We start from the raw sequence: 26,263 nt of genomic DNA, 5'->3' as shown, positions 1-26,263 counted from the left end.
TTTGTTTTTTAACAGCCGGTTTAACATAAAACCTACTGTTTACCGCAATCATTACATCATTCTCCATTATCCGTCACTGAAAGAGGTTTAAGGTTACGTTATGGAAGCAATCATTACCAACTCATAGTGTGTATTTGTCAGATGTTTAATTGTTCCATATGTATAGTTTAATGCGCTCTAACGGTGTCATTTAACTGGAAGGTGGATTTATAAAGGAATGATGGAGTACTAGTACGTAATAACATGATTGTAGTATAATTTCAAAACTTCAGTTTTTTATACAAAATACATACTTGAATTATAACCTAGCTTTTATTCATTTATGGTGTTGGCAATACCAAAAAAAAATAAATCAAAATTGGGCAATAATAGAAGAGAAGACAAAGTTAATCATCAGAATATTAAAAAAAAACACAAAAAACCTTTCACATACAACATAAAAGTTTGTAAATTTTTTTGTATTTATAATTGAAATTGGGATTGTTAAGTTTAACTCTTGAAATTTTATAGCTGGTTTTAATCAACGCAGCACTAAAGCTGAAAGAGCACACCATAAACAAACACTAGAAAGTGGGTTGGAAAACAAACCTTTTTAAACCAGTTGTAGCATTTGTAGGAGAACTGTTTATCTGATTCTGACGTGTTTTGATGTTCTCGGTTCTTTACTTTTGTAAACAGTGTAATGGATGCTGAGGGAGCCACTCACTATCCAGAAGCCGAGAGGTTTTGGCATGTGGTGCCGAAATCTGGAGATCTGCATCATAGGATGAGGGAGGGGGAGAGCTGGAGGACGGTGCATGTGTTTCTGTCGGGTGGTGCACCGTGGGGGTTTACGCTCAGAGGAGGGCTCGAGCATCGGGAGCCTCTGCTCATAACAAAGGTAAAAAAACCACACACCTTCACCTTTTATGTGACAAACAAATAAAGTATCATATAATTATAAAGTGACGGTAAAAGATGCACTTTTTTGTTTTTTTTTATGTCTTTGCTACTATTAGTGGTATTTGTAGCAGACATGGATATGATTTGGGAAGAGAAAGAAGGGGAGGACATGCAGCAAAGCGTGTCAGGACCACTCTATTGAGGACTAGTTACTCTAGGTTGTTCGTGCACTTTACCTCAAGCTTTAAAAGTCTGGCATACATTTGCATTTAGGCCACTAAATCAAAATAGTACCTTCCTACAGATACAAAGTGTTAAATCAAAGCTGGAAATCCCAACTGGATGGTGGTTAGATGCTTTAAAAAAAATCTTTTTCAACATTTTACTTGAATATAAATGAGCCCTGGTTCTTTTTTACTTGATTATCTAGATTTTTACCGGTAGAGTTGCCAAAACACACATAAAAAAATTTAATAGTTCTGACATTGAAATAATGCTATGCTAATGTTAGCTGGGTTCAAGCGATAAACAGAATTTATGACATGATAGAAAATATCCTTAGGAATATACAGCAATCATTTAATGGCAAGTCAAATACAAATTTTCCTTAAATTTCTCCAGGTCTTTGTATATATGATGCTAAAAATAAGGGATAAATATGAAGTAAGTGCCCAAAACCTCTGTCATAGATTTCTAGCATGCAGTGGATATATGACGGTACCCTAAATATGCCTTAATCCAGATTGTCCTGTTACATTTGGAATTAGGGTTGGGGATTGATTTTTATGATTCTGATTCCCTTATCGATTCTGTGAAACTATTCGATTCCTTATCGGTTCTCTTATTGATTCTCGTCACAGTGATCTAAATCTAATGGAGAAGGCATCCGTTCAATGAAAAAGCATTACTGTACCATTTCAGGAAATAAACTCATCTCCCCCTGAATAATAAACGAGCGTCACCTTTCTCTCTCGCTCCCTGAACTGCGAAGCAACTTTGTAGCATGTTTCATTCCATCCATTGCAATAGCTAGAATCATGTAATAATTCCAGCCGCCAGTAGTTCTAATGCTAGCAATGAAGAGCTGGATTAACGAGACAGGCACACTCCCTTAATATCCCCAAAGAAAGGTAGGAAGTAGGTTTATATCCAGAAATGGCATATGATTTACTAGGAAGCACATTAAGCACAGCCAGTGATATAAAACTAGCTGCTTACCACCAGAGTTTCCTTCCATGCTGGTCGTAACTTTAGCTTCTGATCCGGAAGCATCAAAAGATGGCATTCGTTAAGATGTATGCCATGTTTTGTGCGCAGGTGTTTCTGCATGTTGGATGTATTTCCTCCTGCAGGTGTAATTGCCACTTTGCAATGATTGCAAAGCACCTTGTTGCCATCTTTCTCTTCCTTAAAATGTCTTTTTTTTTTGTCGACTGCTGGGCTGCTGACTGGACAGGACTTCAGCAGAGAGCCATGAGCCGCCGGTCCTCAGCCGGAGGAGGGGGGCTGGGCGAGGGGAAGCACGGGGGCTGGGCGAGGGGAAGCACGGGGCCGCTGTTGACCAGGCTACCGTTACCGGGTCAGGTTCGGTCGCTCCGTCCCGCCCCGGCTCCCTGCTGCACTCTAGTCGACCAAAATCCCGGACGATTTTGAAATTCCCCCCGCACATTTTTTTAGGTTTGAAGAGTAGGACATGTCTGGGAAAAAGAGGATGTTTGGTCACCCTATTAAAATGAAGCCAAACTTTCAATCGGTTTACCTCATGGGACGCCATTTTTTTTGTTTTGCTTTTCTAGACTTACGCCTGGTCATGTCGTACTGGCTTGCTGAAAGCCGTGTGCATAACTTGCGTAAAAAACGGAACCGGTTCTGAACAGGAGCCGGTTTGCGATTCTCATCCCTATTTGGAATGCAGCTGATGTGGAAATAGTCCGTCTGGTTGTAATCTAAGGGACCAGTCAAGGCATTGGTATGAGCAAACTCACACCAGAAACAGAAATGGTTTTTGATCAGATCTGATTTTGTGTGGCCGATTGCATTTAATAATGCATTTAATTACCTGAGAACAAATCTATACATTTAATAATTGATTCCATGCAGTGATCTTTGGAAGGGGGGTGGGGGCAGTCTCTGGTGGGAGGACTTCGCCCCACTCAGATTACTATATGGTTTGTTCTGGAGCAGTGCCACTCTATTACTGTGCTTATTATGAAGAGGAAGAAAAAACAAACAGAAGAAAGTCTGTTTTCTGGATTGTCTGTTGCTACTTTGGGGTCTAAATCTAGTTATGAGCCTTAACCCCTTCACTACCCAACACACCCTTTAGAGAAATTGTTATACTATTTTTGTTGTTGAATCAGTCTCCTTCCTGCTCTTATATCATTTCACCTATTCCTGCTTTCAGTATGGTGGCCTGCTATGCAATTGCTCCCAAGTTCAGATAAATCATAACAGGACCAGCAGTCCTAAGCTTGCCAGTCTGTTCCCGGGTCTAATATTGGTTTGTGCTCCAGAAACAGGACTCAGGCAAAGAAAAAGGGGTTCCAAAGGTTTGGTGTGACCGCACAGTGAGCTGTGTATAAATCTGAGTATTCAGAGGATTGTTGCCGAACATTAATAAACAAACAATGTCGCAGAAACCACGAAGCATAGCAGAGTTTTGAGAATTTAAAAACAGACTAGATTTGGAAACCATATCTGCAGCTTCGAGCATCTAAGAGGCTCTGTTCACCTCGATAGGCTCTACTGATAAGCTGCCAAAACATGGTGGTTCATGGAAGCTGACAGGCTGGGCAAAGGGAATGAAAAGCAGCCAGGAGGCACTTTGTCTCTCTGGAGAAGCTCTACATCTTTGTCTTGCACTCCTCAAATCTGGAGTTAAGACTATAATGAAGAAGGATTTGCTTAAAAAAACAACAACAAACAACTTGCTGTTTACCACAAGCCATAGGGGACAGGGGACACGGTAGAGAGAAAAAAACAAAATAAAGCACCCTTTGTTGTACTTTCTAAATGCTGCATCTATACACATCATGCTGAACGCACAATCTCCATGAGAAACATGCTGTGGAGCATGTTTATTCAGTCCTGACAGGGAAACTGCTCTGATGGATGGTTTTGGGGGGGGGGGGGTACAAATCCAAGCCACATGTTTCAGATTTTTATTTGTAAAACAAAAAGAGAAAAATAATTTTTTCCCCACCTCTACCCACACACTTACACAGAAAACCCAAAAGGAAAACATTGAAGTTCCTGGCTGTAAATGGACAAATTCTTTAAGGGGTGTGAATACTTTTTAACTGTACTGTTTATTAAAACAATCTGAATGTTGAGATCTTCATACAACTGACTGTCGACACATGGCTGAGAGTTTGAACGTTAAAAAATGATGATTAATTTTAATATGACTAACACAGAGCTCTCTGTCTTGTTTTGTGGAACCTCTATGAACAGTTTTTTTTGTTTTGTTTATAGCCATAGGGTTGAGGTTTATAATATCAGCTTGTCAGCTGGTAGGTCAGTGGGAAATGTGCTCTCACTACTCATTAGTTGACATTGTTTGCTTTGGGAGGTATCATAGGAAGGATTGTGCAGATATACAGGCTTTGGAGCAGCTTCTGTGTTAAATTGAGTTTTTAAAATCATAAAACAAATTTACTTCCTTTATATCAGACAAATCTCATCAGGCTTAGAGGTGCCTTCTGTGTTCTTTCATTCACGTGCATTTAGAGTTGCAGCTTCTCCGTCTGATAGGGCCGTGTGACTTGTGCTGATTTACAGAATCAAACCTTTTAAGACTAAACATTAAACGTATCATAGATTGCAGCCTGTGACTGAGCCATGTCATCGCCTCGTTAGATAGCAGTTACTGGCTGCAGAGCACGTGCAGTGGGTAGGGAGAGTTCCTCAGTAATCTCACATGGCCTCACTTCTCTACCTCTTTAAATGATTTACTATGAAAGACCTTGTCCGTTAATTTGACTCAATAAAGTGCCAGAAACAGTTGGGGCTTTTGGTTCGCTTGATTTTGTTTGTTTTACATATTTATAGAACTGCAACAGGGTCTAAAGGTCACTGCAGATGACAAAAACTTCAGTGTATGTATACTCCTCTATAAGAGTCTTCTGATGTGATATTAATCTCTCGTTCATTTTTTATATTTGGACTTTTTATCTAACAGTTTTTCCAAAAATGTAAGTTGCGATTATTTTCACCATCATTGCCTACCATCAGTATAGCCTCATGAGACCATCCTGATCTCCCGAGCTTGCAAGGTTTCACTCGCAGATCAGTCTGGAGACTCTCCGTTAAAGAAAATTTGGAGCCGTTCACCAAACGAACGTCCAATCAGCGTTGGCTTTGAGGCGGGTTGAGGTGTGACGCAATGAGAAGCGCGACAGTTCAGTCTAAAGAACACGGCGGCTTCAGCCGATAAAACTAGCATTAGCGTGGCTATCGAGCAAGTTTTATCGGAATTACAGAGTATTTCTTCACTGAAAGAAGAGCAAAACACTGCTCTGGAGGCTTTGCTGAGCTAACGAGCCTTTACCTGCAAGAGTAGCCTGGCTTGTGGTTGTGTTTTCGTCGTCGCTCTGTTAGTACGTCATATGCTTCGTTGATCTGATTGGTTTATTTGGCCCGTCTATCACCAACATAGGCCAATCAGCTAACCAGTATTTTCGCCCCTTCCCAAAATTACTTCAACGGAAGGTTTCCAGATGTAAATGCGGAGCAAATCCATTTGGCGGAGTCAGGTTACCATCAGTAGGCAATGATGGTGAAATGTCTTGCCCAAGGACACAATGACACTGAAAGCTGAAGTCGGGGCTTGAACCGACAACCCTTCTGTTGCAGGGCACTACTGTTGTCCCCATATAATACATTTTTTGTACAAAAGAGTTTAAAACATACTGTTAAAAAATCAAGAATAATGTTGACGACAACAAAGAAACGGCTCTAATATCAGAAAAGTATCAGGATCTGCAGATATTTCATTTTAAGCATCAGGATTGGTAGTGATAGTTTAGTGTGACTTATTGCCAAGCTTCACTGCATTTTACCTGCTATGATATGGGTGAAAGGAATTAATTAATAATGTTTAGTCATTAAAGTCGTAGGGAACAGCTGTTCCAACCGTTAGATTTCTGAATTCTCCCGAGTGGTGCACGACTTTCATAATAAAGTGAATGCAATTGGTCGTTTATCAAGGGGGCGGGATTGTTGTGGCGGAAGGTTCACAAGCAAGTTTGGTGTGCCCACTGTCTCGGAAGGATCTTGCTAACCAGTTAGCAACTCAGTGTCAGTAGGTTCCTAATGGGAAATAAAATTCAAGTAGCACTTAGCAACGACGCTGTCAAGGAACGCTATGGACAGCGGAAACATGCAAGAGGAAGAGAGTTTAGTGTCGGAGGTCGTGGATGAGTCTCCTCCGTCATACATTTTTTATCTGGAGGAGAAAAGTGGGGACAAAGTTGTTGTGGAAGAGGACGCCAGGGCGGCAGAAGCTTGGTTTGGTGTAGAAGGCTTCCAGCCGTACATGTTTATGCCCTTGCCTCACAACGCTGCCAGTTCTGTTAGCTCTACGCCTGCCGAAGACACAGACGTCCATCCCCGTGAACACTGGGATGGAACCCAATGGTAAAAAAAATTATTCTTATTTCAACTGTTGCGTATATTAGCTGCGACATATAAATCAAGATGCTATGACCGAAAAAATTTTATTGACTGATGACCGTTGATATATTATTGGCCAATTTAGGTGTACAAGCTGACGTATAACTAACCGGCCTGCATAAGATAACGAAGAAAAAAAAAAAACCCCACAGATTTTGAGACAGGATTCTTTTTTTCACTAGAATTTTTCTACAATTTGGGACAATATCATCTAATAAAGAGTACATTTTTATACATGTTTAAGCCAGAATGATTTGACATTTAAATATGACTTCCCTATGACTTTAAACAAAACATCAAAAATCCAGTTAACTGACAAATTGTTTTCAATCAGATGGTAGAAGAAACCTTTTCTTTTTACCTTTTGTTATTTAAAAGTTCAAAATATTGTCTATTTATGTCCAAAAACAGCACAGTGCATAGTGCATAGTTGGGTATTGATATATAAGCCTTACGTTTTTACACAAATAAACATGTGAAAAGTCATTGTTTCAGGTCCGTTGCAGTGTCTGACAGGATTTCCTCTAGAATTACCCTGAGTTTGCTCCATCCTTCTTCCCTTTAAACTCGGACCAGTCTAGGTGGGCCTACAGGAGAAGCTCTTCACTGCAGTAGGGTGCTACCACCGCCATGTTTTACAGCTGTGCTGCAGTAGTTTTCCACTACATATTTAGCTTTGCATGTTTTCATTTAAATTTCTTTATTCCATTTTTTTCTCTAAATTTTTTTTGTCTCTGCTGCTACCTGAATCATTCCTTTAGGACAGTGCATGATGGTGGATTCAGACAGCTGAACTACCTTGCTGTTTCTTAGTTTTTTTAGTTGTACTGCTTCTTGTCTCTCCAGGCCTCAGTAGTTCAACTTCATCTTGAGGAGTAGCCAGCAGTACCAGGAACAGGGAGGGTATTTTGAAGCTTTGTAGGATTTTCTATGAATTATCAAAGACAGCTAGGAGCCTGCAGGAATGGCAGGATGGGATGAATTAAGTGAAGATTGCTGATTTGCATTCTTCTTGTGTCTCCTCCAGATAAGAGTTACATAAAACCAGTATAATTCAAGATGCTGCCATCGAATTATGAACACCTAATTTTCTCTGATAAACTTTATTTATGACCAGAGGATCGCTCTACTTTAAAAACTTGTGTTTAAGATTTTTTTTAACTCTGGCTGACAGCTTTATAAAATTGTTAGTGTTCTTAATTAAACAGTTATTAAAGTTGCTGACATCTCTTCCTTTTGATGTATTATTAACAGAACATTTCCCTGAATTCACTTTTATATCTGTTACATTCCCTCTTCTTTGCATATTTTCCAGCCTGCTTCAGGGAAATGTAATAACAAAGGGCCAACAGTCTGATGACAGGTTCACCGTGTTGGCTAAAAAAAAGAAAAAAAAAAAAAAGAAAATATCCTGGATCTAATTAAAATTCTCCAGATTCCGCTCATAGCTCAGGTTATGCTCAGGGACCTCATGGACTTCAAGTTCTTAGTCTCAATAAACCTAAATAATCCTGTTTTACACAAGACATCTGGGCACGCACCCCATACATGTGTTTCCTCTGTGAGGAACAGCCTTTATAAGGAGAAAAGTACCGTTGGTTCTTTCTGAACCAGAACCAGACATACTGCAAAAATAACTCTGTTCTTACACGCTGTGATAAATCACCCCCAGGTAAACAGGTTTTCCCAATTACTGAATCTTTAGTGTGGCAACACTGTGGGCTAGTGAGAAGTGCCACGGTTGCTCAACCGCCAGAGAAAAGATGATTTAGAGAGCAGAGTATGTATGCTGCAGCCCAGTTAAGTGTCAAACTGGATATATATATTTATACATGTATCTTTTAAGGTATGTGTGTTGCTAGAGGCAAGCCCTCAGACAAAAAGAGCTGTACTATGTATTCTAGGTTACAGCTATACCTCAAAAGTTGAGATCTGCTTTCAGACTTATAGACATGCACAGACTCATTACTCCTTAAAGTTGTCGCATTCATTCATCTACATTACCAGATACAGTGCAGGGGCAGCAAAAACCTGGAATAAAAAGTGGGTGAAAACATAGGTATGTATAGATATATAATAACAAACAGACTTTAATCTCCATGTTTACAGTTCAGTCTGTGTTAGTGTTTGCTGGACGCTTAGCATAGGTGGAGGGCAGTATTACAAAAAAATGTCATCCCCCTTAAGGCTGGTTTAAACTCAAATCTACACTCTACACTGTCCTGTTAAAGATAGGCTCTAATCCATATAGCCTCTTTGGTAACTTGCCGGCTTGTTTTGTTTGTATGACGGCCATTGTGGAAAACGACTCATGAAGATGGACAAGCTAGAGGAGTGAGGTGTTCGAGAATGCTGGGACCCTTTTTCCACCTGGATCCCAGCTCTTTTTCGCCCTCATTGTCGCACAAAATTGCCCCTTGGTTTTTTCCAATTCTTCACCACCTTTGGCCGTATCTAGACCCACAGCTAGTTGGTGATTGTCAGTTTTGCGTTGTGGCGTGGAATAACATAGCACAGGCCACGCTTTAAAATTGGGCATAAATCAAAAATATCTGCGTCATACCTGCGACACACTGCTGCAGGAGTATAACCAGCCCTTTATGCTACCGTTTTCATGAGAACACTGGCCTTAAAGCAAAATGTGTGCTAAAGCATTCATGTCAGAGAACATTTCTTCAAAGATTTTCATCAATTGGAGCAATTTTTGCCAACTTGACGTCAGCGAGAGACTCAAAATACAGAGCTTTGCTTCAAATAAGTAATACATTTCCTTTTAAATTATGCAAAAGTGCATTTTATAGTTGATGAAGAACTAGTTTAGGGATATGAACCCTCAGAAATAAAACTTTTCTCCCTTGAGACTCAATAATCTGTCACAGTCATTGTCAAAAACCTCTTAAAACAAAACATAAGCTTAAACAGAAGAATAGTCTTCTGGATCTGATTGATGGAACATGAAGATGCTTTATAGCCTTATAATAAACAAAGCTTTCCACAGCAAAATATAAAGCAAGGTAATCTCAGATATAAAACTGGTCAGTTATAATATATGCGCCTTGTCATAAAACATAGCTTTGAGTGTGGTCTTGAATGTGGGGACTTTTTAATGAGGCATGCCTGAGGAGGACGCTTGTTCAGCAGAGCTGTACCTCAGTCAGCAATTCCCTCAAAGCAGAAGTGGATCCAACGCAGGGTAGAGCTTCACAACTTAGATGAGCAAAAAAATCACTTTATATGTTTGTTTTTTTTTATATTGTATTGTCTTTAGTTCACCAGAATGTTTACCAAACGGTTAATGCTGTAATTGGAATGTGGGCTATTTTATTGCATTTATTAGCTAAATTATTTTTCTGTTGCTCTAAATACATGTTTATACAATAAATGTATGATTATACCAACTTGCATTGAAAAGATTTTATGGATGTTTGATATTGTTATCCTTTTTGTAGAGTCTCTTTTAGAAAGTTAATTCCTTATTTTCAGTGCATTTTATGTGTATATTTTATAGTCTTATTATTCAGACATCAGTACATACCTGAACATTTATTTTATTTAAATTCAAAATCGGACTCCCCAAGAAGCTATAAAGCTTATAATGAGGGACCCAGACATGCAATAAAATAAAAGTTTTTTATATACAGCTCTGAAGTTTTCCTGCAGCTGTCCAAAACACACACAGCCATGATTGGATAAGAAAATCACAAACCGCTAGTAAGCAGTCAGTTTGGTACCCCCGAGGCGTTGCTGAGGGATTATTTGTTGGAAGGTTAAAAATTAACTGATTAACTGACTTAAAATAAAAAAGCCAAACCAATGAATTAAAGCAAGACAGGAATTATAGCTGACACAATACAACTGTATTCAGTTTCCTTCTACCTAAATTTCTACCTTACATGAGTAAGAAGCAGCTCTTTGTTAAAATTAGTGGGTTAAACTGTGACATTTATTATTTTCAGCCTATCTGACAAAAGAATACAGATTAAGCTCTTAGGGTCAGAAAGTCAAACTTGCTTACTTTGGTTGTAAAGACAGACTTTAGTTTGGATGAAGGAAGACACAAGGAGCTTAGTGTAACAGTGAAACACTGGTTCTTCCACCACTTACATGGGATTACAATTTTCTACAACCCATTGTAAATTAGCTTTTAGATTAACAAAGGACCCAGTGATTGAGTGATATACTGTAAGAAGACATTTCTAGTGACAAACCATCAGAGAATAATGCATTGCTTCATTCTCAATGTATCGCTCTGGTTTTATGGAGAAAAACACGACTGTCGTGACGTCACTGCAAAGTGTCTCTTTTGTTTTGAAGCCTGAATGTCTGCAATTAGTTATTTTTTAAAGGGCACATTTTGTGCAACTTAAAACTTATTTTTTTTTTTATAAAAAAAAAAATTGATGAAATGAGATTTAAAATCTCATATATTAATGTTACCTTTATACGATGGAGTATTGGGGCGAGGCTAGAAATATTTTTTTCCTCTATTCCGTGAATAAAGTCGTAAAATTGCGAGAATAAAGTCATCATACAACAACCCGTTTCAGAAAGAAAGCTTTGAGCTTCGACCAGCATATAACGAACGGCCAGCTCCACCAAACAATAACTTGAGTCCACTTTGACATCCTGCCAAATTTGATACTGGTGTGATAAAATATTTTCTTATTTGTCAAACCAATGCCAAAGTATAACTTGAAGACAGTAAAGAAAGTGCTTCTTGTAAGAGTTGTCATAAAGTACAACTTGTTTCCTGTAATTTTAGGACTTTATTCTCGAAATAGAAGAAAAAACAAAATCTCTAGCCTGGCCCTAATACTCCATTATACCTTTACATCCACCATTTTGTATTTTTTTTCCCATTCCAGGGGCGTTTCTCAATATGCATTCTTGAGCGTTCTCGTGTACTCGTGTACTCGTGGCACGTCATCAGCCTCAGCCCGAGTACCGTTCCAATTCTCGAGAACGCCAGATCAAGAACGCATCAAATCCCCGGATGTTGTTCTCCCCCCGCCCTCTTTATCGAGCATGCATCAGAGCAGACTTGTGCTTTCTTCAGACTGACCGCTTCCCCAGAATGCCCCGCGGCCGCAGCTTGATTCCAGACAGCGCTCACATTGTAAAGTTAAACATTCCCTTTTCTGCTGCTGTTGTTCTTCAAAAGTACGTTTTGAAATCGTTTGAGGCGATAACATTATACATTTAAGCCTCCCTGTGTGGTCTGTTTACAGAGTTAGTGCGAAATAAAAAAAAAAGTCAGACGTTTAGCGGACCAGAGTGACCAGCAGACCTCAGAGGGTAACCGCAGCCAGGGCTAAATTTACCCCGTCTGTAGTGCACTTCTCTCGGTCTAGTTATGTGTGAACTACCGCTCGTTCTGATGGCGGTTTTTTGCGGTTCGGTAATTTTTTTAAATGTTTTTTAAGCTTTAGAAATTAAAAATATTGTTTTCAAAATGTTTTGTGTAGGGAATAAATAGTTTTGACTGTTAAAGCAATGCTAAACAACGTTGCCTGTGATGACGTCACGAGTACGCTTCTGCTCCGATACACATACGTGCTTGCGTGCTCGCGTTCTCGTCAAGTCCGATCTTCCTGCGTTCTCGCCAAGAATGGACTTGACGAGAACGCGAGTACGTACTCGCGTTCTCGTGAATTGAGAAACGCCCCAGGTCTTTCAATAACAGCATCAGTCTTAAAAGAAACTCCAAAGAGTCCCCATAGTTATTGCTTAGTATGTTCAAGTAAGCGTAACAAGAGCATGCATCAGCCTTGCAGTGTTATTTTTGCAAATGTTTTTGAACCAAGACAAACATGACGTTTTAAAGGTTGTTTTTGTTTAACTTACAGCCTTTTTTTCAGGCTCCAAACAATATAGTCAGATGGTTTGAGGAACTGTATGCCTGCAGCTAATCTGTCAGCAGAAAAGACACATTCCTTACCCTCTTTGCTACCACATCCTTCCCTTCATGACACACTGAGGAACACAAGGCAACTTTCTTTAGAATACCCAGGAAACCGGGATGGCTGCTTTTGGACTGATTACAGCCTGGAGAACGAAGGATAACAAAGGAAATGCCTAAAGCTTTTGCCTATCAGGAGACTCTAGTGAAAACTGTTTAGAAAAGCAGCAACTGTCTTGTCTTTACATCAAATGAACTTGAGCCTTACGTATTTTCTTTGGTAAATCTCATGCTATTGTTTATAGTATCATGAAGTTTAGCAATTGATCAGGTTAAAAGAAATTGTTTAAAAAATTACTAACAGTTTCTAGAAGACCATTAGTACTGTAATATTGTAATGGTGCTGGACAATTTCTTTATCAGTGTTTCAAAGATCTAAATGATTTTCATTCAATATAAAAATCTGCATCAGCAGGATTAGGATATTTACTAGTTCCAGTATATATATATATTTTTTTTTATCTAGGCTGCAATGCAGAAGGATGTGCTGCAGCTTCTTAGGTAGAAGAGGCAGTTTTGAACCCAATAGAAAACAAAGGGATTACATGAATGCCTCAGATCATATAGTAACTTGAATTTTAAGAAACTCCAGAAAAATACCCCAAAGGAGAGTGTTTGTTGATTTATAGAGCAAAATTCATAGTTTTTAGTTTTAGTGCTTTGAAAAAATGGGAAAAAAAAAACATCACATATCTTAAAACAGGGATATTAAACATTTCAGCCTGTGACCCCAAGAATTACAGTAATACTGGTGATCCCTTAAAGATACATAATTCTTTCACTCTGTATTTTTGTTAAATTATCTATTTTAATGACATTTATTTATGTAATTCATCATTTTAAATATAATTTTGATTATTTAGTAGGAAATTAAATTTTTTCATGGTGCATTTTGTAATTTTATTGTATATTTAATGTATAAATGCACAAATATTAATTCCTCTTATTTCAATGTACATGTATTTATTTTTTTCCAGACATTTTGGCTCTCCACATATATCTTAGGGATCACATCATGATAAATGTGAAAACAATCTCGGGACACCCCAATGATGTGTCGTGACCCCTGGGTGTCCCACCCATCACTTTGGGAACCCCTTCCCTAGAGTTTAACATACCAGATCGATGGGAACGCTGAGCTATTTCAAAGTTGTACCATTCCTGGAGAGTAACCTTCAGTAAAACAAGTACAAGGCTCAGATGAGTGGTGGTTTTGCAAACAGACTCCTTCCAGAAAACAAAAGGCTCCCAGTTAGTGAATGAATCAACCTCATGGAAAAGGTAATGTGGATTTATAAAACTGGGAAAGGCCAGAAAACAAACATTAACCGGGATGTACTTTTTCACCAGACGTGGATCGCTGGTGATGAGTAAATATGTAATGATGGAGAAGCAACCTTGTTTCTCCTGAAATACACTGTGTCCACTGAAATGTAGTAACAGTTAAATATTAGATAGTGGGTGGATGCATTTGGGATGGTTATTTTTCCTTATCTTAGTAACTAATCTGTAATAGTTTTTAGAGACTCAACTTTTCCAAAAGGTAAACAGAAGTGTTTGTTTTGAATGCGTGGTTCAGATCGGCCCAGGCAGTGTGAACATCCAGTGGAAAGAAAAATGATTAAACCAGTTTATTCTTTAACTTTCATTTCCTACCTCCTTGTTTTATAATGAATCTGCCAAGCTGAAATATAACCACTTTGTTGAACAAGAATAGTTTTCCATCTTGAGTAATCCCAGGAGTTCATATCAGTTTTCAGTGAATGTATCAGGCTGTATCCCCGCAAAATCCACTACCATATCTGGACTCGCTCAGGAATCTCGCCAGTCAGCGTTAAAACCTTCGGTCCACCCGACTTACAGCTCCATTATAGAAAAATGAAAAAAGCCATGGTTTGATTTCTGCTGCTGTGATTCCTTTGCTATGAGGCTAAAGGCCTAATAGGATATGAGAGAGGGTAAATCTACACATATTTCTCTGGTTTAGTCATACAACTGATAATCAGCTGAAGCTCTGGGCTGTTTGCGTGCTAACGTGCCAGCTGCCAAGCAACGCCTCACAGCTTCTCTTTTTCTTTGCTTTTCTTTTCTTTGGCATGTCTCAGATCCAACTGTCTACGTCAGTATGAGGACAGCGCTGACCTTAACTATCTGTACTTCTGATGCTTTAAAAACACCAAGCTGTGGTTGTGTTTTTTCTCAGTAGCACATTTTCTATCTCGGCTCAGTCTTTATGTCAGCGTGTCCTCAGAGATATTCCAGCAGCAGACGTTATGAGTTCAGTGCACCACGTTCTTCTCACTGTGCATCCTCGTGTTATTTCAGGTGTCTGCCTTCAAACAGACACAACACTGTTTGTTTTTACAGTATGCCATTGGTTTGGACCTGGAGCTTTTTGAAGCGTCTTTTTGCCTTTGATTATGGTCTTTAGAAGTCTGCCTGTTGCTAAATTTGGTCAACAATATAGTTTGTCTGAATGATGCCGTTTTAATTTATGGTCAGAGTTTTTTTTTTCATTACAGCCCTAAACTCCATTGCTTTTCAGTCTTAAAAAAAACACATGACTGGCAGAATAATTTTCAACTTGGGTTGAAAAAGCTTCTCATTAAAATATTAAGAAAATAAGGTGGCAAAAATGTGCTTTATTATATTTTAAGAAGGCTCTAATAAGAGATTCTCAATACTAAAGACAAGGAAGCAAGACACAAAACAATTTAAGTGGAAAATTTATTTAAAACAATAGTTTAACTAAAATAGGATGTGCATCAGCTAAAAAAAAACAGCCTGTACAACAGTCTGTAATGAACTTCAATAGATTGGCAACCTATCCAGGGTGTCCCCTGCCTTTCGTCAATAGAATGCTGGGGATAGACATCAGCCCCACCACGACCCTGACGGATGAAGCAGGAGAAGGTAGATGGATGCCAGTAAAACCCAAAATCTTTTATCTTTTGTTTTCAGTCAGGTATTCACACAACTGAGACCTCCTGATGGTAAAAAAAAGCTTAGAAAAGTCGTAGAAAAAAGCTTAACATCTTTTCTAAAAAAGCTTAGAAAAGATTGTCTCCAAATAATGTCACCAGGGCTTCTGCAGGACTCAACTGGCCATCCATATACCCATTTACACTACCCTTTTAAAACCGTGCCGAGATCGGTACGAGGACGGTAACCGAGATAACTATAGAGTTTATTTGCACGCACAACTAAACCGGACAGCGCCAGACACAACCGAACTGTGCTAACTTGATACTAGTTCATCAGTAGGTCGCGGCTGACTTCAGTTCTGGCTCAGTTCTGAGATAGCAAAGCGTGCATGAGCAGACCGCATCATCTCCTTACAGTCAGCAAATTTCAGACATTCATAGAAATACTAGCTCCCCTACCGTGCCAGCGATTTCGAGTGAGGATTCTGCTCACCAGTGTGATGAACCTCAATTGTTTCTTGTGTCCGTAAGCCCTTATTAGACTATAGTTTGTCGTGTCCACACCCCAAAATCCGACTCTGTCAAGTAAATTCACCAAAGGCTGCCTTCTTCGCCTGACTCTCCTCAAACTGCCTGAATGTTACGGGCGCCGCCATGTTGATTTGCTTGTTTGTTTACCTCTAGAGAGCAGTAGTACCGTAGATCATTACTAGGTGGCAAGGAACCGTGCTAGCATGGTGTGTTAATACTGGGGGACAGTAATTCGCCTACATGTTATGAACAGTTTAGTTTGTGCCTTCAACTCGTTTGCCCATAGGAAGACGTTACTTGGATATAACCTAACGGAATATCTTCAGAACTCATATGGGTGAGTAGAACATGATGAAATGACGTAAAATCAAGGGCCCAAAGTAAAAAAAACTGCGTTCCCCGGAACCGTTTCAAGCTCGGCACAGATTGGTTTTCAGAGGGTAGTGTAAATGGGGCTATAGAGACATGGGATGATTCTCAACTCAAACTGGACCGATCTCAGCACAGTTTCAAAGGGGTAGTGGAAATGGGGCTTAAGTCAAATAATGTCGCAGACAGCAGCTCCACGACAATCCAACAGGACCTGCAAGGAAGGCGCTTAAATGATTAACAGCAACTTCAAATACCACTTCCTTTTTAATCCCAACAATTTGCCTGTTTAGTTTTAACAAGAGAGAATCAAACATTGGAAAAAGAAAGGGGGGAAAGAAAAAAAAAAGTTAAATTCTCTGAGAATAACCCTGAGTTCCATTTTGCTGGAACAGTAGATCCTTAGGTTGTCCAGGGGCTGTGTGGAGATATGGCCCCCTCATGACCCAAGTAGGACTGGTCTGTGTGCTCATAACTGGGCTTTTCATTGGGAGAACACTGCAGTTCGCAATGCCAACCTGATAATGGACTTTTTCCTGGAGAATAGCGTCAGACTTCTGGACCATCCTGCATTTTTCCCTGATTAAAAAACATCTTTGAGAACATTTGGAGGTGGATTGAAAAGGAAGTTTGTAAAAATGAATATCAGTTGGTCACTTTACTAAACTTTATGCCAATTTCTGTTTTGGCAAAGCCAAGCTTTTGTTTGAACTTAAAAAAAAAAAGTTAATTAGTGCAAAATGTTTTATTTATTGTGATCAGGAGTGCACTCCCCATATGTACACAATATTTTTATCACTACAAAACACAATCTAAAAATAAGTTCCAGATAATGATGGACTTAAAGTTGCTGCATGAAGCTGTGCAAATGTTGTGGATTTATGTTTGTTTTCATTTGTGTTTTTGTTCCAGGTCGAGGAAGGCAGCAAGGCAGCAGCTGTGAGTCTCCAGGTGGGAGACGAGCTCATCAACATCAACGAGGTTCCCCTGAGTGGCTACAGACAGGAGGCAATCTGCCTCGTGAAAGGCTCCCACAAGACCCTCAGTCTGGTAGTGAAAAGGTAGGTACTCCTCCTGGATCCGCTGCCGTCACCACCCCAAGCATAATAGCTCACCATGGCAACGGCTCACCAATGTGACAGAGAAGTGTAGATAGGAGGATCCTGACCCCAGCAGCTGTTCGTGCTCTGTCAGGGATTCAGACTGCTCCATCTGGGACGGCTACGAGTTCTCAGTAGGTGGATGTTCCTGTTTAGCCAGGTTGTGCTGGTTTGCTCTCCTCACTGCTTCCTGGTTTGGAGGCAGTATTTAAAAGAAGGAAGAGCGGATGACATCATGCATCTATTAGATCCCATGCAGCCAAGTGCTGGGACACAGGGGGAAGTTGGCGTATAGTGTGACAGAGTTTTTGTTTTTTTAAAACCTCAACACACCCTGTCAGTTGGTCTCGTGTACGATCAGGCAATACAGGTTTGCATTGTTTAGTCTGACACCATTACCATAGCTAACATCTGGCTTCTCTTTAAAAAGAAAAAAAAAATTCAAAACTCATTGAAAAATCAGCCACTATCATCATTAGACGAGTGGATTACAGTGATTCTTTAGGTTAACTCTCTGGTTTAAACAGATAAATTGTTTAAATGAGCAGCTTTCTTACGGGTGGCCTTGTATTTAAGACACTGGTGTCATTGTCTTCCTTTGTCATCCGCATTTCTTTAAGCATTGTCATATCATAATGTAATCTCTGAGCAAGTTTGTCGTACAAGGAAGTTGACTCACCATTTGTCCCTGTACAAGGACGAGGCTGGGAACCTCACTTATTGTGATTTATTCTCTTGAGAAAAGTTTGTTGTAGGATCTGGAAACAAGAATGAGGTATTGTCTGCTACCATCTCTTTGTTTTCTCTCAATACGTAGTTACAGTTTGGTTTATGGGTCGGCATTTTAGGTTTTATTCTTAAATACTTTAGTTGAGAATGCACTGATCTAGCTTTCCCTGGCCAATACTAGTTCTAATTCTAGTTTTTGGTTTTAAAGACTACAACACAGATCTAAATCCTTAATTTGTTTTCTGTTCAATTCAGAAAGTGCTGGTTTTAGGTGTTTTTTTAGATTGAATTCACTGGAAATTCTTTCATAATGTTGACCTGCCAGTCAGAGCAGATCAAAGGAAACTTGTGCTGATTGAGCAATATTCATTATTCAGTCAGTGAGGTTGTATCCTTCTGATTTTTTTTTTTTTTATTAGACTGATGTATTACTTTTAAAGCTCTATACATTTAGAACAAATCTTGATGTCATAAAACAGATAAATCATTGAAGAACAGGAAAATGAACCCAGATTGAGCGTAGGTTTAAATAGTAATACTCCTCCTTCCTGGCTTACCTGAGCAGAGTGGTCTTTATCTGCTGTGCAATCTTTTTTTTTTTTCCATTGTCGCACGCAGCTACAGCTCAAACTGTATGACGAAACCGCAGGGTTTTATCCTACAGTGGGAATTCACAGCTCACGATGTATGTTCTTATACTGTGCGACCCGACGCTCTGATGTGAACTACCTGCTAACACTGTACGTTTAAAATCCATGTCGGACTCAGCTCCGCAGTGAGATGGCGCTACTCAAACTCGTCTATCCGGAAGTCAAACTGGTTGAAGAGGAATATAAAGCTGCGCAATTTTGTGCTGAAAGCACTAAAAAAAAAGGCGACGACTTATTTGGACAAAGACATGGCTGAACAAATGTGGCTACTACGGTCTGTCAATTTTACATAAAGAACTACATTTCACTCACACCCCTGCCACGCTTCAGTGTTTACATCTTAGAGGAAGAAGAGTCCTTGTTTGCGCATGCCCACTGAGCGATTTGCCAACTGAAAATCAAACATGTTCGATGGCCGTGAGAGGCTGATCGCCCCTCGTTACCCCCTGTACACTACACTACTCATGAGACATGATCAAGCTCAAGGTCGGCCTGATCGAAAATTTCTTGTACGACTGGAAGGTTGGCCCAAAAAGGGCAAAAAAACTTACAGTGTAAGCCCGGTTTCACGCAAGAGCATTTAGAGCCTTGAGATCTCCAACATAAAGCATTTGAGCTCTATCCTCCTGGGGCAGGATGTAAGGTATCCATGTCTGAAGATAAAATAAAAAAAAAACTCTTAATTAGAATAAGTACCACCCGGATACTAATGTTGGGAAATTAGTCTTCTTAGGAAACACTGCTCTGTTAGAAGGTAGACAATGATTAGCACTACTAAAGGGCTCGACAGGTAGGAGAGGTTGCTCGCTCTTAATTCAGTTCCGGTGGATCTTGTGCATTGAGGCAATAATCACTTGCCCTTACGCAACCAAGCAACTGCCCTAAATTGTGCATGGGAAATATCAAGCTTGTACTCATACAGAGTTTTACGGGTTGGCTTGTGAGTTTTAATTCGACAGCACTAAAACCAAATAGGTTTTTTTTGGACCAACTATAAGTTAGAGGAAAGTTCATGACAGTTCTGTAGTCTAGAACAACTTTCACTTCAGCTGTGTCCAAATTTTCTAAAAAAAAAAAAATCTGATTTCAGGCCATTAAGGTAGAATCTAACTCACTGTAAAAACAAAAAAGTTAGTTCAACTCAAAATTTCAAGGCAACTGACTGCACAGAATTTTTGAGTTGAAGGCATCAACTTAATTTTTTAAGTTTTGTAGAACTACACTTATTAAGTTCTGTCAGCTAAGTTTTTCAAGTTCTGCCAACTAAGTTTTTTTTTTTTAATTCAAGTTACTTTGAAGTCTGTAAAAACTTATTATTTTAAGTTCAGATTATCTGTAAAAAGTTATTTTAAATTCAGATTACCATCCCCTGTAATAACTTACATTTTTGAGTTTAAACCCCCCCCCCCCCATTAAATCATCCATTGACAGTAAACCAGTTAAATTAAGTTGACCTCGCTCGGACTGGGTGTCAACTACAACTTCAAAGTAAACTCAACTTTATTTATAGAATAAGATGAAGTTTCATCAGAAACTTATGAAAGTGAGTTCAACTGGCTCACAACAGACAGTTCAAGTTCCAACTGGCAATTTTATTGTCAGTGAATGCAAAAATCTTGGTAAGGTGAACAATTTTGAGTTGTCGTTTTTACAGTGCTCTTCATCCTCCCACAATTTTGAAAATGTCAAAATCCCTTATTTCTTAAAAGACAAATGGCCGCTGTTACGTCTGTGGGTTTTCAAGGTGGTGGCGATGATGCAGAGTTTGGTCACTCCTCATGTGTCGACAGCATAGGATGGTGGATCCCTGCTTAGTGAAAGGTTATCGCTATACTATTGATTAACTGTTTTGGACCAATATTGGCTTCTTTTCTTGAATAGGCATTGGCCTATACATGCATGTGTTTGACCATGTATTACTACATTTAGCAGCAAGGCCTTGATATTATGTGAAGCCTATGCCTTGCTGACCGTTCAGTTCGCTATCCCTTGTTAATATTTGGTTTGATTTCCTAATACATGTTTCCTTTTGTTGATATTGGGATTTGTGTAACATCCGTTATCATTGTTAAATTTATATCATGGAATTAGAGGGGGGAAAAAAATCAAAAAAGGGCCCCCAGAAATCAGCAGCACATATCAGTAATTTGTTAGATTTATGTCGCAGTAATTAATATCAGCTTAAAAAAGCTGTATTGGTCGATCTTTAGTCTTAAACATGTTTTCAAGAAGCCTTTATATTAAAGTGTTAGGGCAGTCATATTTAAATGGCAAACCTTTCTGGCCTAAACATGTATATGAATCGAATCTTTATCGGATATTGTCCCAAATTGTAGAACATTTCTATTTTAAGGAAAAGTCCCGTCTTAAAATCTTTTTTTTTTTTTTTTTTCTTCATTATCTTATGCAGGCCAGTTAGTTATACGTCAGCCTGAACATCTAAATTCGGCCACTCATATCTCAACGGTCATCTTTCAGATTTTTTCGGTCATAGCATCTTGATTCCTATGTCGCAGCTAATATACGCAATGGTTGAAATAAGAAATTAGAATAATTTATTCTTTATTACTTTACCATTGAGTGACGTCCCAGTGTTCACGGGGATGGACGTCTGTGTCTTCGGCAGGCGTAGAGCTAAGGGAGCTGGCAGTGTTGCGAGGCAAGGGCTCAATCATGTACGGTTGTAAGCCTTCTACCCCAAACCAAGCTTCTGCCGCCCTGGCGTCCTCTTCCACAACATCTTCGTCTCTGCTTTCCTCCTCTAAATAAAAAATGTATGCCGGAGGAGACTCATCCACGACCTCCGACACAAAACTCTCCTCCTTTTGCATGTTTCCACTGTCCATAGCGTTCCTTGACAGTTTCGTTACTAAGTCACCAATTTAGTGCTACTTGGTCCCAATGGAATTTCCCATTGGGAACCTACTAGCACTAAGTTGCTAACTGGTTAGCAAGATGCTTCCGACAAACCAGCCACAATCAAACTTGCTTGCGAACCTTCTGCCACAACAATCCCGCCCCCTTGAGAAAATGACCGATCGAATTCACTTTATTCACTCGTGTAAAGTCGTGCATCAATCGGGAGAATTCCGAACTGCAACGTTTGGAGCGGCCGTTTCCCTACGACTTTAAAGACTGAAATCGGATGCGTCACACCTGATGAGGATGTGGGATTCTTTTTGCTCCAAGGAGATATGAAGTCATACTGAGACCAAGCCGATTTAATCTGCGGTCTGGGTACCTGCATTTCTGCAGATTGAATTCATTTAGCATATCACAGGTACATTCTTTTGGGAATGAAAGAAAAGATTTTGCAAACTGATAGCGGAACAGATGGTTTCCCAAGGGATAGACTTTTTTTTTTCTAGTGTTTTACATTTTCAAGTAGATTTAAGCTAAATATGTTAAAGATAATTGCTTGTTTATTTTTTATTGCATTGGCTAGTGTATAAGAGTTGGTTTGATTCAAAACCCTGGGACATTCAACTCTAACAAGTTATGCTCCATTAAACTGTCCTAAATCTAAATGAATCCCTTTCATTGGAGGAATGTTATGATTTCCCACAGCAGTGTTAAGGAGAGGATGGCTCAAAAAGCTGAAAGTTGGTTTGAGTTAATATTCTTCTGTCTGACTCTTATCCTGTGTTACCAAGAAATCACTTTCTAGACAGCAGAGGAGTCTCTGTTTTCACATGCTTTGTGCCTGAAACATTTTTTCTTTTGAACCTGTGGGAGAAAATGGATTATATTCTCAACAGATTAGGCTGCTAAAGAGCAGAAGGCGTGAGGGAGGGATCTGGTTATTTCATTATTTTTTTAGCTTGATGTGCTCATATTTCTAAATGGAGGGAGACATTGCCTTTCAAGGGCAAGTCTAATTTTTCATATTGTCTTTTACAGTCTTTGAATCCCACAGAACTCTCTTGTTTGCTTGGACTGTCTGTGTTGAGGAATTCCTTTGTTGTGCTTGTCTCTAAAAGCATCTGAAGTCAGTCATTTCCCAAGGCCATAATAACAAGTTTGTGTCACATTTATACTCGAGCAAAGTGATAGTGGGTCATTACAGAACCTCAAAGCTTCACAGCTAGTCCAAATTATCCTACATGCCTTTCAGCTGCGGTCTGCATGCTGTTTATTGATGTTCAGAAATACTTTATGCTACTCGTTTACATCACTACCTGTTCCATTCAAAACCCTGATGTTTTTCTTTGCTCTCCATCCCTGCCTGTGCACGTCAAATGTTATTTGTTAAACACCTTCCCATTCATCTCCAAGATAATGTTGGATTGTTGGATGGTTATCAGAAAGCTGTCAGAACCTGCCCCCGTATACAGGTGTGGTTTGTCTACACATAGCACAGGAGGAGAGCATGGTTTCAACACTAGTGCTTTTGCACTTAGTGACTAATCTCGAATAGTTGTTGCAATGTCATTTTTAAAAGGGCGGGGGAAGGAACTTGTCACACGTCACATAAAGCTTAGAGGTGTGGCTTTGTGTGGGAAAACATCTCGCGCTCCAAATGCCTTGTCAAGTTTGCTTTAATCTCATTTCTGTGGAGTCGAATACGTTTTTTTTTTGGATCTTGCTTAATTATTTCACATAACATTTTACAACCGCTTTTTTTATTAGTATTTTATATGATGGGCCAAAGCAGTTTGTAATTGTTAAGTGAAAGAATTATACTTTTCCATTTATACTGGGTACCCTTTTAATCTAATGAAACAAAAGTTAGTAAAATCAATCATATATTAAAAGGCATTATGTGTTTTGGTTATAATTCAGTAGAAATCCAACTGATTTGCGAAGTCCTTAGTGGTTTTTTAGAGAAAAATAAAGCATTTTAAGTATAATGTATCAAAGCACATGACTCAGTAGAGGGAGGTTCATCAGTGGCAAAGTTAGTGGTGGACTTTTCTCCACAGGAGCTATAAAGTCAAAATGCATCCATATACTCACTCACTAACTCATAGAAATATATCTGTTTTCATTTTACATTTACAAGACCGTTGATCTATAGGGTTCAATTCATTGACAGACTCCCATTCCCCCAATAGCAACCTTAACTAATCTGTAAGCATCCTCTATGAGGTTAAGGGGTGTGTTCAAGGATAGATGGAAAAAAAAAATAATCAGGGTTCCATCCTCCACTTTAGTTCATCCTAAATGTGTCTTATAAGGTTTAGGATTTGAGTTTGCTACGTAACTTTATACACTTGCAGCCATAGTAGTGACCAGAAGATTCAAAACAATTAATTGGGATGACCCAGTGCTTGTGGCAATAGTGTGTTATATCTGTCTTAATCCATCAGATCTTGATGTTTAAAACAGGATGCAAGGAAAGCAAAATAAAGCATTAGACTTCCTCTTAGTCAAGCCCCCTTGCCTAACTTGCATTCTAGAAACAACTAAGGTTAGACTCCAATTTTAAAGATTAGCTGATCGGGTCATTCACGTTTCACGTAAGACGTTTTGCTTCAAGAGATATCACTAAATCATCGAACTCCTCTGTGTTTTCATTTGTCTCTCCCGCCTCTCTACCCGTCAGTCGGCCATGCTTTGTGGCATCGCCCCCATGTGCATGATTTCGAAATAAAGTTGTGGTCACAGGAAACCCGCATCCCAAAATCTGATTATTACTCAGTGAGATTCACACTTCCAGAAACATCCGTGAAAGAATCCAAACAAAGTGATATCCATCATTAATTCTAGAATATTTCTCTTTAGATCTAAAAATATAGATATTATTTTAGAATATTTTTATTTTGTGGTTCCATTTTTATTTAATTAGTATTTTCCTCTCAGAAGAATGTGGGGAGTAGTTGGGCAGCACCCTCTATTGGACAGCCTCCACTGGATGTGGTACAAAACAAAATCTTCAGGGTGGCGTCCATTCCATCATCTCAAAACGAAGAATCCATAAAAGGCAAGGTTGTCCACCTAAACTAACAGGGAATTACTGAATAACGAAAATCAACCAAGAGGCTTAGAGATACTCTTGAGGAGATGCAAACAAAAGGAAACTGTCTTTGTTAAAAGAAAGCCATAATAAAAAAGATTTCTAGTTTAGAGAGCATGTAAGAAGATTCTCTAGTCGGATAACAGCGTAATAAAGTTTTTAACCTCATTGCAAAACTGATATAAACTAGATGAAATACTGTAAAAGAGAGTGCAGCTGATTGGGAGCAGGTGTGAACAGAGGCTTCTAGAAGGAGCTAGGGAAAAGGAGACCAACACCAGAGGGCAACATAGGGCAAGCAAAAAGAAACCTCAATATACAAACTCAAATATACCCAGAAAACACCAATAAAGCTAGAAAACAAAGAAAAACATGGATCAACATGAAACTGAAAACTCACAGAAAACTTAACAAAATGAACACCGTGACACAAGGTAACAAAGTCCAGGTTGGATTCTAATCAGAAGCACAAAGAGCAGCATGTTGCAGTGAGTACAATGTAAACAGTAGGTTCAATTATATGCGGTGAGGAGCTGGGAAGAGTTCTAATTTTGTAGGAAATACATACTTCTGTTAGTGGTTAGTTAATTTTATTGCATTTGGGCAAGTGCAATGATCGCAAAAAAAAATTATTAATCACTCAAAAATACTTTAAAATCACCGACATTCGCTGAAAAGGACCCACAAGCGTTGCCAGCGCCATCTTTGTTGTTTTGTACACATTCTCGCGTGATTTGAAAAAGCCGCGTGATTTTCCTCTAGATGGCGTGATTCAGCTCTTGGGTAGAGAATTCTGCAGAGCAGCAGCTGGATGATGAATTTAATCTATGCTATAATACACGTTAGATTAAAAATGATCAGTCAGGGATTAGGAAAATAATAACTGTATGCGCACAGTGTAAATATTTCTATCATATGGCAGTCTTCGTACAGTGGTCATACATTAAAAAATGTTCATAAATTTTTTTTCTCTTAGACATTGGAGTGGTGCATTTAAATGTTATAGAGCTAAACATGTTAAATTGGTGAGTAGCAGTAGTGTAAGATTTTAACCTGTCAAGTTTTTTTTTATTTTTAACATTACAATTTATATTTTTCCAAGCACACAACAGTTTAAAGCAAAGTTTAGTTTGAAAAGAATGTGCAGGAAGGATTGAAAAGCATGTTAACACGGTAATGTAGGCTTGAGTTCATTATCTGACGCATGCAGATACACACCAGGAACCTGGAAACTTAAAAAATACTGAATAACAAAAAACATTTTAAAAACAAACATGTTTCATTGATATATATATATACAAAAATGAATATTAGGAACTATATTTATCAAAAATTATACTGAGCAAGTAAAAATTGTTTCTGGGCAAATGAAATGTGAAAGCCACTTGCCCGAAGGGCAGGGGTTGACGTTAAATCCTGAATGTCAACCCCTGCAGGTCTTCTAGTAGTCCTACTCTGCACACCCAGAACCAAACATGGAGAAGCAGCAT

At 39.0% G+C, this 26,263-nt stretch overlaps 1 protein-coding gene across 2 annotated transcripts in view; it reads left to right on the top strand.

Annotated features, from left to right (window-relative positions):
* The window catches only part of shroom2 (shroom family member 2), a 55,538-nt gene that overhangs the window by 2,514 nt on the left and 26,761 nt on the right, over positions 1-26,263 (top strand). The window contains exons 2-3 of one of the 2 annotated variants that reach the window (XM_015392074.1): positions 679-880; positions 17,251-17,399. In XM_015392074.1, coding sequence (XP_015247560.1) covers positions 683-880; positions 17,251-17,399 — 347 coding nt within the window. In that variant the 5' untranslated portion in view covers positions 679-682. Of the gene's footprint in view, positions 1-678; positions 881-17,250; positions 17,400-18,119; positions 18,214-26,263 lie in introns of those variants that run through there. The other variant, XM_015392077.1, reaches the window with a different exon arrangement.

Source organism: Cyprinodon variegatus, unplaced genomic scaffold, assembly GCF_000732505.1.
Source record: "Cyprinodon variegatus isolate N-32 unplaced genomic scaffold, C_variegatus-1.0 Scaffold572, whole genome shotgun sequence".
In the NCBI taxonomy this organism is placed as follows: Eukaryota; Metazoa; Chordata; class Actinopteri; order Cyprinodontiformes; family Cyprinodontidae; genus Cyprinodon; species Cyprinodon variegatus.
Note: the sequence above shows the minus strand (reverse complement) of the source record. Positions and strands in the feature narration are given on the sequence as shown.